This window comes from Lactuca virosa, chromosome 9 (genome assembly GCF_052849685.1).
Source record: "Lactuca virosa cultivar CGN04683 chromosome 9, Lactuca_virosa_CGN04683_v6, whole genome shotgun sequence".
Classification (NCBI taxonomy): domain Eukaryota; kingdom Viridiplantae; phylum Streptophyta; class Magnoliopsida; order Asterales; family Asteraceae; genus Lactuca; species Lactuca virosa.
This window is the reverse complement of record NC_136434.1, coordinates 137,539,538-137,551,184: the sequence shown is the minus strand read 5'-3', so window position 1 is coordinate 137,551,184 and position 11,647 is coordinate 137,539,538. Positions and strand designations below refer to the sequence as shown.

At 38.0% G+C, this 11,647-nt stretch overlaps 1 protein-coding gene across 1 annotated transcript; it reads right to left on the bottom strand.

The window, feature by feature from the left end:
* Window positions 1–7,687: 7,687 nt before the first annotated feature.
* Window positions 7,688–10,158, bottom strand: LOC145141287 (heat shock cognate 70 kDa protein 2-like). The gene is made up of 2 exons (XM_079074579.1): window positions 9,873–10,158; window positions 7,688–9,553 (listed from the first exon to the last, which is right to left on the bottom strand). Exons 1-2 carry the CDS (start codon window positions 10,084–10,086, stop codon window positions 7,827–7,829), a joined length of 1,941 nt encoding a protein of 646 aa, XP_078930705.1. The 5' UTR covers window positions 10,087–10,158; the 3' UTR covers window positions 7,688–7,826.
* Between the last annotated feature and the right edge of the window lie 1,489 nt (window positions 10,159–11,647).

The window sequence follows — 11,647 nt, the reverse complement described above, 5'->3', positions numbered from 1 at the left end:
TCTTCAAAAGAACCACCAACACTTTTGGGTTTTAACTTCAAATTCAATGCAACACTTGGAGATTGTTGCTTTGGAACCCAAATTTGCTTCACGGATTTCGGCTTCACAACATTTGACAATTTTTGTGAATAAACCCGCTTGTTCTTCCTTTTAATCTTCTTCTTCTTTTTCTTTCTCATCTTTTTGCATCTTGAAGACTTGATTTCATGAACAAACCCGCTTTCCACAACATCAACTTTGTGAGTTTGAATCAAATCTTTTGGAGTTTGATATTTGTGAATTTCTTGGATCACCGGCTTCCGATAAGGAATCATTCCTTCAAACGAATCACAAGAACACAAAATATCATCGGTTTGAACTCCAATTGAGCAAAAAACTTTTTCATCATGAAAATCAACTTGAATCTTCTTATCATGAACTTCAAGAACATCAAGAACATCACATTGAACTCCATTGTCAACAACTTCAACAACCTTAAGAGCACGAAGATCATTTGGGTCTTCAATAAGAGAAATATATTTTTTTCTGAACAAATATTTTTCTTCTCCAATCTTATCACTACTACGTGATGATATGGACCATGTAATATCAGCCAACCATTTGATCTCACAAAGTGGTTGAAATATCAAGCTTCCATGATCATCCTTCAATCCTCCATAAGAAACCATAGTTCCCCATGAAATCAACTTGTTTAACACCAACCCATAATATTGATTTTTATTGACTTTGTATTTGACATCTTCAACGATCACAATCCAAGAATTATACGGCGAATTCACCATGATCACAAAAACTTGAAGATTTCTAGAGAGAGAAAGTGATTTTGAATGGGTTTTAAAATCACTTGAATTCTAGTGAAGAAAATCGAATTATGAGTAAAAACAATGATGAATTCGATTTCTAGAATCCAAAAACTCTCCAAATCACGAAGATCAAAGATCAAAAAATGAATCACCAAATCTAGAAAGCCATCAAGGATCAATTCTTGATCCAATCAAGAACACCTGCTCTGATACCAATTGTAGTGGTGCTGATTATGATGGCATGTGCGGAATTAGAAAGTGACGATTTTTACCCGGTTTTTGAAAAATCTTGCAACTTTCACCCAAAAAGTCAAAAATTTTCATAAATTGGAAATTTTTTGTGGCTTTTTCGTGATTGTTTTTCCGTGCAAGATTTTTGGTGATTCATTTTTGGTACACATCAAGGGGGAGTATCGTGAAGACTATTCCTCGGGCGCTTCTCACCCTTAGTGGGTTTTATAATCATTTTTTTGATTATAAAAAGGGGGAGAATGATGGGTATTCGAAGCTTCTCGGGTTTGTCGGATATTCATTAGCGGATTTGAAGACCGGTGTTTCTTCGAGGGGGAGTTTGGTCTTGATCGCGCAAGCTCGTTGGATACTGAAGCCGAGACATCCAACCCTAACTTTGAGGGGGAGAATGTTAGGGTGCAAAGTCACTCTTGGATGTAGTGTTTTAGGCTTTCCCCTTTGTATGTGTAAATGGGTTGAGTCTTTCCTATAAATAGGAAGTGAGTGACTCTCATTATGTAAGGAACCATTTGGAGTGTTAGACTAGAGAGAGAAATTGTGTACAAACCATTTGTATATCCTTTCTAGATCTAATATGAGCTTAAAAAAATATTTATTTACTCCTTGTGTTCTTGATTTTACATGATGATTCACTAGATCTTTCTAATTCCGCACATGCCATCATAATCAGCACCACTACAATCGTTGGTCAAGGTGATCCGCCGATGATTAGGAGGAACAACCAAGATGATGGAGTCGAGAGGAATGGATGCAAGTACAAAGATTTTCTAACTTGCAAGCCATCAACTTTCACTGGGAAGGAAGATCCGATCAGAGTTATGGATTGGGTCTCGGAGATGGAATTAGCCTTCATGACATGTGGTTGCAAAGGCAAGCTACAAACCACGTTTGCAGTGCGTCAGTTCCGATGAGGCGCGTTTCGTTGGTGGAACACCCTGGTAAAGACTCTGAGCCCCAATGAGCCCCTGAAACTAACATGGGCAGAGTTTTTGGTGCAATTCAAATGCAAGTACTGCTCAGCCCAAAATATGCTCGAGCTAGAGAACCAATTCCTGACCCTGAAGAAAGGAAGCATGTCAATTGATGAATACACCAACAACTTCACAGAGAAGATGGAATTCGCCTTGCGTCTTGTTCCGGATGAGCTGACGAAAATCGACAAGTACGCAAAGGGACTTCCATGGGAGTACGCGGTACCAGTGCATCAGGCACCTACTCTGGAGGCAGTTATCTGGGCTGCCAAGTCTGTGGAGGATATGATTAAGGGAAGAGCTGCCAGCCAGGTTGAGGTTGGCAAGAAAAGGAAGTTCGAGGGGTCTGCAAAGCCCAACAATAAGAAGATCAAGTCTGGTTCAAAAGAGTTTAGTGAAGGAGGAAACGAAGCGAAATGGTGCGAGAAGTGTAAGAAGAAACATTTTGGGAAGTGTAGCGAGGAAATGACTTGCTACAAATGTGGAAAGACAGGGCATTACGCCAACAACTGCGCGTCCAACAAGAAGGTGTGCTACGGGTGTAACAAAGAAGGGCATATTTCTAGAGATTGCCCAAAGAAAACCGAGGCAGCGAGACCAAACGCATCCCCAAGGCCAAGGGCATTCCACATGATCCTCGACGAGGCAGAAAACGACGCAAGAAATCGAGGATGAGAAGTTCGTATCCGAAGATCGAGTTATGCAGCAGCCACAGTATCGTATGATGTAGCCTACTAGAGGCATAGTTTAGGGTAAACTTGGAGACCTATGTAATCATTTCAAAGAATAATATAAACCTTCGTTTTGTTATCTGGTGTGTTAAATTGTTATGTGATCTTCTTGTATGGTGACTTGGAAAACTGCGAGACAATACTTGGGACGAGTATGAGTAGGTGTGAATGGTAGTAGAGGCCTATACTACCGGAAGCACATGACTCACGCTTGGATCAGGGAAAGTCACAAGGTTACCAAGAAGCTAGTAATTGATACCATTTTATTCAAGTATGTCGTTACCATTGTTTCGGTAATGACTAAGAAGATTGTTGTCATTCCGACCCTAGTGGTCATATCAAATTGAGTCCGACTAAGACGAGTATGTTAAATGGTTCAGAGAACCAAGTCCGATGTAGCATCTGACTTAAGCTAGAAACTTGAAGTGAAAGACAATCAAACGATTAGTAGAGGTATCGCGATAGTAGCTAGAAATGCTACCTTTTAAGATGTGATTATATCACATTAGAACATGAAGGAAGGTATAATATGTTCTGGAAGACTCTAAGAGACCTGAGTCTAAGCGTTGCAACATACGATGATAGGTCATTAGAATATGACACATCGTTCCATTGTTGTAATAAAAGAACTTATCTTAAGTTCGTATCTAGTGAGGATCGAGATTGTGACTTGAAGTTCATAATTTGGAGTCTAACGTGAGATAGGGAGCAAGTGCAAGATCGAGCACCGCCTACAGTCAAGGAGTCCAAGAGTTAGATACTCATTCGAAGGAACAAAGAAGTTACGATTATTACCTAGGATGAAGAGATAACATATGGAGTCATTATACAGCCCTGTTTCGTTGATGATTCCGGGACGTAATCATCCTAAGGGGGAGATAATTGTAACGCCCGTAGATCCGGGCTAGTCAATTTACAGACAATGAGCATCAAAAATAAGTTTTTTTATTGAAGATTATTTAGAAGGAGTAATCTTAACCAAGTTGTAGTATATGTTACAAGGGTTCCGTACATATAAAGAACGCCGAATCCGAGTTATAACGAAGAAGTTATGGCCCGTCGAAGTTTCACGGCAAAACCGGCACGGCACCGGGAAACGTAAAATAGTGAATTTACAATAGAGGAATTTTTGGCCTTAGTAATCTAAACCAAAGTTGTAGTATACATTAAACCGAGAGCGTCTATAAAAAGAACGCCCAAATCTGACTTCGTATGAGGAAGTTACGAATTTTCTAAGATTTGCCCTAGCAGTGCACGGCCTGAAACTCGAATTTTAGTTCAAGCAGTTTTTGGCCTACGCGACCTAAATGAGAGTTGAAGATATCATTAATAGGAACTCAACGGTAAAAAGACAGACGAAAACGGAGACCGTATGAAGGAGTTACGAATTATTCGCGATCATTTAACAGTCTAATCTCCTCGTACTGTTAAATTTAAGACCGGTCGAGAATTAGCCGACGAAGTCTAAATGAAAGTTGTAGATCTTGTTTTTACCTACGCGTGGAAAAAAAAGAACGTCGAAAACGGAGCTCGTATGCGAAATTTATGAATTTTTGAAAATCGGCTGATTTCCACCCTGTGTGCGATGCCACGTGTCAGCACCAGGTTGTGGCTGGCTGTAGCCAGCCTGGCTCACGACGTGAATATCAAAAATTCACGACGTGAACCTTCCTCCAGCCTCCTATAAATAGAAACGCCCCTCTCCTTCATTCCTCACACCTTAACCCTTCATTCCTCTCTCTATACTCTCTCTCTAAGCCGAACCCCCCCCCCCCCCCCGAAAAGGCTAGGGAACCCCCCCTAGCACGAGGCAAAAGCCCCAGAGCGCCTGGCGGCTCCGAAAAGAAGAGCCTCCGGCGGAGCCCGGTTTCCAAGGAAACCCACTGTAAGTGAGCTATACCTACCCTATCTTTAGTATAGCTTATGTTTTAATATAGTAACGTTATTAGGAACTTATAATAAGTATTTGGGCTATTATTATGAGTTATATAGAGTGTTGTTTAACGCTTATATAATAGTAATAATAGCTAGACTATTAATTAGTTGCGGTTAACGTTAGACTAAACCCTAGTGATGTTGATACTAGGTTTTGTCGAGGGAAAATTATTTTGAGATAACGAAGCGTTGTCCGAATACCGAGTCACCACCTTAACAAATGAGTGCATAGTCTCTTTCATCTTACATATAGATATGAAGTATTTAATATAAATTATATGATACGTGTGCATATTGTCTGTATACTTGTCGTCTATGCTGGGTGAAAGATTTTTATACATGTTTTAAATGATTTAAACTGTATATGTATTTTATATCTACAAAATGTGTTGGGTAAAACAGGGGTAGATGAAATAGTTGTTGTGTGACAAAAATAAAATGATTCGAGATGATATAGACCATGAGATAAGGGTGAGAGGTGAACCATGAGAGAAGCTTTTTACCCAAGTGGTGGCCCCGTCATCTAGCAGAGTATGGATGACAACCACAGACTATTCTAGACATTCCAGTGGAACACTAGCAGGCTCGTAACCTGTAGGTGTATTTGAACTGTGTATTCACCAGCTGTACTCTAAAAACCCATTGACACATATTGCGAGTGGATTCTCGGAAACGATACTTTCAATAAACAAGATAACCATGGCGACTATGAGACTTAGTGCCTAAACCCTGGCGACTATGCGACGTAGTGCATGTTGTATAAACCCTGGCGACTATGAGACTTAGTGCCTAAGCCCTGGCGACTATGCGACGTAGTGTCTGTTGTATAAACCCTGGCGACTATGAGACTTAGTGCCTATATCCTGGCGGCTATGCGACTTAGTGCCTGTAGAGTAAACCCTGACAACGATGGATTTCGTGCCCATTCCTTAGGATGATCCTTAGGAATGAATGAACAAGGGATAGCTGATTCTTAGGGTAGATCCTTAAGAGTAAATAAGATAATGGGGATGGGTAATTGGGTTAATTGTTTGATGATTAAACATAATTATTATATTATTGTGGGTTGAAAACCCTATGTACTCACCAGGTTTTCCAACCTGACCCACTCAAGTTTATTTGTATCACAGGTGTCGATATGAAGCTACTTTACACTGAGAGATTTAAAAGAGATGTAGATCACTAGTGTAAATGAATGTAAGTTCTGTTTATGCTTATGTTTTTGTATTGACGATAACATCCCAAGGTTTTCAAAATGAATAAAAATACATTTCTTCAGAAATGCTTTGATAACGTATTTATCATGTTTTTCTGGGAACAAATTCCGCAACATTTTTATCAAAAGACGTACTCTGATTTTTATAAAGCATAAATATAATCGGTCTTTTCTGGCCGTGAAAATGGGTATGTCACATCAAACTTCTCATCACTATTTAAAAAAAAGCGGTACAGTTTGACTTTTAAAGTCGTTGCTTAGTAATTCTCAACTTTGTTCTGATTCATGGTTCTAATTTTTGTGATTTATGCTAAAAATAGCATGTTGCTTTCTTTTTAAAACAAAACATGGCATGCTACTTCCACTTTAAGCCAAAAGTAGCATGTGACTTTTACTTTTTCACCAAAAATAGCATTATACTTTGATTTTAAGGCAAAAATATTATGCTACAATCAAGATTAAGCCAAAAATAACTTCCACTTTCCATTCTTAAGCCAAATTATAACATGTTTGATTTCCAAAACAACGATTAAGAGTTACTGATTATCCTGGGTTTTCTTCTTCAAATCCGATTCTAATAGTTTTGGATGTTATCTTACATCCAAAAAGCTGGAATTCTTTCAAAATTATAAGTGTGACAAAGAACATTCTAACAGTTCAAATGTTAACTAGGATGTCCAATATTCGGGATGTCGACTCAAAAGTGTAATTTTTTTTTAATTGTAATCAGATTCACATCTCTATGGTATTTGGAATGAAAAAACAGTTTTATAATGGAAGTGTTCACTGCAAATCCGTGTGGTGAACGACTATTGAACAATAAAGTTCATTTGTTTTAGACATTTGCCACTAAACTTTTCCTTTCTTACACTTGTGATCTCTTATTACAAAAGTTTTTGTTCTTCAAAATTTAGCCAAAATATTTTGCATAGTTTGGCAAGTTTAGTCCCTTAATTCTCAAAAGCTTAAGGAATAGTAAAGTTCCTTTGTTTTAGACATTTGCCGCTAAACTTTTCGATTTTTACACTTTTGGTCTCTTATTACAAAAGTTTGTGGCCTTCAAAATTTAGCTACAATATTTTCCACAGTTTGGCAAGTTTAGTCCTTTAATTCACAAAAACTTAAGAAATAGTAAACTTCCTTTGTTTTAGACATTTGTCACTAAACTTTCGATTCTTACACTTTTGGTCATTTATTATAAAAGTTTGTGATTTTCAAAATTTTGTCTTCCTTTGTTTTAGATATTTGTCACTAAACTTTTCAATTTTTACACTTTTGGTCCCTTATTACAAAAGTTTGTGTTCTTCAAAATTCAGCATTCCTTTGTTTTAGACATTTGCCACTAAACTTTTTCATTCTTACACTTTTAGTCCCTTATTACAAAAACCTATTGTCTTCAAAATTTAGCCACAATTTGGCAAGTTTAGTACCTTAATTCTCAAAAGCTTAAGTTTCTTTGTTTTAGACATTTGTCACTAAACTTTTCAATTCTTACACTTTTGGTCCCTTATTACAAAAGTTTGTGGTCTTCAAAATTTAACCACAATATTTTTCACAGTTTGACAAGTTTAGTCCCTGCCGCTTGTAAAAAAATCGACGCGGAGAGAAACCTGTGGTTTTTTTACTAGTTTTACTTAAAATGCCAATAACTTCTTTTATCCTTATCTCCGGTACACAACAAAATATATATATATATATATATATATATATATATATATATATATATATATATATATATATATATATATATATATATATATATAAGCAGAATTAGATAACATTGCCTCATCTAACTCCTAAAAATTGATATGTGAAGTTTAAAGCTAAAAACATTGCTCTAAGATGATGATGCATTAACATAAGTACCTTTCGCTTCCATAGTTGTAAACGCGTTTATTAAGAGTTGCACATACCAGATTTAATCAACTTCTTCAATCTTCGGCCCACCAGCCGGAGCTGTGCCAGAGTTAGCCGCCGCCGCCGCCTCAGGACCACCACCACCGCCCTGATACATCTTAGCAATAATCGGGTTACAAATACCCTCCAACTCTTTCATTTTATCCTCAAATTCATCTACCTCCGCCAACTGATTAGCATCCAACCAACTAATCGTTTGATCGATTGCATCCTCTATCTTCTTCTTATCACTCGCCGGAATCTTTGAAGCAACCTTGTCGTCATTAATGGTGTTCCTCATATTATACGAATAGTTTTCCAAAGCGTTTTTAGCTTCAACTTTCTTCTTATGCTCTTCATCTTCAGCTTTATATTTCTCAGCTTCCTGCACCATTTTTTCAATCTCATCTTTCGATAATCTCCCTTTATCATTTGTAATCGTAATCTTGTTCTTCTTTCCACCGACTTTATCTTCAGCAGAAACGTTAAGGATCCCGTTTGCATCAATATCGAAACAAACGGAAATCTGAGGGACACCTCGAGGCGCCGGAGGGATGCCGGAAAGTTCAAATTTCCCTAACAGATTGTTATCCCTCGTTCTTGTTCTTTCTCCTTCGTAAACTTGAATCAAAACGCCGGGTTGGTTGTCGGAGTAAGTTGAGAAAACCTGTTCTTTCTTCGTCGGAATCGTCGTGTTTCTCGGAATCAAAACTGTCATGACTCCGCCGGCGGTTTCTAAACCGAGTGAGAGAGGAGTGACGTCGAGAAGAAGAAGATCTTGTACCTTTTCGTTACCTTCGCCGCTCAAAATCGCCGCCTGAACTGCGGCGCCGTATGCCACCGCTTCATCGGGATTTATACTCTTGCAAAGCTCCTTCCCGCTGAAGAAATCTTGTAACAACTGTTGGACTTTTGGTATTCGTGTTGATCCACCGACGAGAACGATGTCATCGACGCTTCGTTTATCCATTTTAGCGTCTCGTAAGCATTTCTCGACGGGATCCATACATTTTCGGAAGAGATCCATGTTAAGCTCTTCGAATCTGGCACGTGTGATGGTGGAGTAGAAGTCAACACCTTCGTATAACGAATCGATTTCAATGGTGGTTTGAGCTGTGGATGAGAGAGTTCTTTTTGCTCTTTCGCAAGCTGTTCTTAGCCTTCTGAGAGCTCTAGGGTTTCCGGTGATGTCCTTTTTGTGTTTCCTTTTGAATTCCTGAACGAAATGGTTGACCATTCTGTTGTCAAAATCCTCGCCGCCGAGATGTGTGTCGCCGGCGGTGGACTTTACTTCGAAAATCCCCTCTTCGATTGTGAGGAGCGAGACGTCAAAAGTTCCACCACCAAGGTCGAAAATGAGCACATTCTTTTCTCCGACGCTACTGGCTTTCTTATCTAATCCGTAAGCGATGGCTGCAGCAGTGGGTTCGTTGATGATACGCATCACGTTTAAACCAGCGATAGCTCCGGCGTCTTTGGTGGCCTGGCGTTGGGAATCGTTGAAGTAAGCAGGAACGGTGATTACTGCGTTTTTGACAGATGAACCAACGAAAGCTTCGGAAATCTCGTGCATTTTGATGAGCACCATGGAAGAGATCTCTTCAGCTGCAAATTGCTTGTTTTCCCCTTTGTAATTGACCCCGATCATTGGTTTCTCTCCAGGCCCTGGTGTGATTTTGAATGGCCATAATTTCATGTCGTCTTGCACAGATGCATCACTGAATCTCCTACCAATTAGTCGCTTGGCGTCTGTTTTTGTCATCAAAAACAATTATGAGATAAAATTCAAGTAATCAACAATCAGATCTAGCACTGATCATGTTCCTAGCTAAAATAACAAACAAATTCTGAACAACTTTCAAGTCGAACATAAAACGCCCAATTCTGAAGGACTTTCAGTTGCAAGTAGATTCATCGATGAATTATGAAGCTAAACTATAATAAACAAATTCTGGAATTTTGGAACAAAATCTGGCATCGCTTACGTAAAAGCATCGATCAATCAACCTAATATTGATCGGATTAACAGAAAAATATATGAGAAACATTAAGGCGTCGTTAAACTTACCGAAGACCGTGTTCATCGGGTTCATGGCGACCTGGTTCTTAGCAGCATCACCAATGAGACGCTCGCTATCAGTAAAAGCAACATAAGACGGTGTTGTCCTGTTACCCTGATCATTCGCGATGATCTCAACGCGGTCGTGTTGCCATACCCCAACGCATGAGTACGTGGTTCCAAGATCGATTCCAATCGCCGGACCTTCACTTTTTCCGGTCATTCTCAGACACACAAAACTAAGATCGGAAAATAGAGAGAGACACAAAGCGAATACACAATGCAGTTGAAAACAGAAACTTCGCTGATATGTAATGAAAGAAGGTGGGGACGTATTTATAGGTTCGGGTAATGAGCACAGACGTTTCTGGATTGTTCCAAATATTAATTAGTACTGTGAAACGGAATAATTGGATCCAAGTGATCCGAGTCCTTTGTTTGAACAATTGACCATCACAAAATTACTCAAATGGTCCACAATATTTTCAATTATTTAGTTTTTGGTCCCAAACTTTAGAAATTAATTTTTTATCATACACCTATAAGCAATGTTTTCAAAATCGGGTTTTTAATTAGATGCGGTCTCATGAACGGTTCTTTGTTCAACTGGTTCAACCGTCGGATCAACACAGTTTCTAGATTTTTTTTACGCATATATGTATACATAAATCCAAAAAAAAAAAAAAAAAAAAAAAGAAACTTAAAATATAATACCAAAATAGAATATCGTTTCAGATGAATATAAACGCATCAAAATCTTCATAACATTTACCTTTTTTAGTAACAAAATCACATCACTTAAGCTATAAAGAAAAAAATAGTTCTTTGTCATTTTGAGGGTCTATAAAGTTGCCTATATATGAGCATTAGTAATCAAATCAAATGTTATTTGATAATCACATATTCAAAGGGTTCTTATATTCACTTTTTGAAATTTCAAATAATGAATATGTAACAGGTTATAAAACAAAAGATGTATACATTGATAAGATGTAACGACTTGAATTTCCTTTTGTCATCAAGGTTAGTGTTTTGTAAAGTTCCTTTATTAAATTAATATTTTCCTTGGTTGAAAGTTAAGTGATCGCGATCAAATTGTATTAAAATGATTCTTGATCATGTACATGGATTAGCGAGTTATTTTGTCATACTTTGAAGGCCTAAATTGTAACTTATGGAGTATGTAAACAATGATAACCCTAAAATCTAGGAATCTAACCCTTTTTGCAGCCAACAATCATCTTTGACAGTTGAGAGATAGATAGATAGAGAGAGAGAGAGAGAGAGAGAGAGAGAGATAGTTCATAATGAGGTTTCTATCCTTGGAGCATTGGTGTGGTTCAAAGGAAGTGATGAAGTATTTGTAGGTGTTTCGGGTAAAGAATTCTTGTGTGGTGACCGAATCCTCTGCCCTCCTTCTTGCTACTAGAAATCTTACACTTATTCAGAGGTTAATGACTGATCTCTACTCTCTTTTCTATTCAATTCGTTGGAAATGGTTGTAACGTCCCAAAAAATCATAGTAAAATTTTCTTTTTTTTTAAAACAGTAAATCATACAAAAGAATTGTTCCAAAATCCATTAAAGTGAGTATGTTATTTAAACATCAGAGTAAAGATCATAATTTGCCAATGCGGGAAACTCTAGGGAATGTTGTACAGTTACTGTTGGATTAGGTGTCTAAGCCCATAACTATAATTGGTATGTACTTGAATTGATAGCAGCACAGTCCTTTTGGGTTGCCCTCAACCTAGCAACTGGACAAGGAAATTATGAAAGGAGAG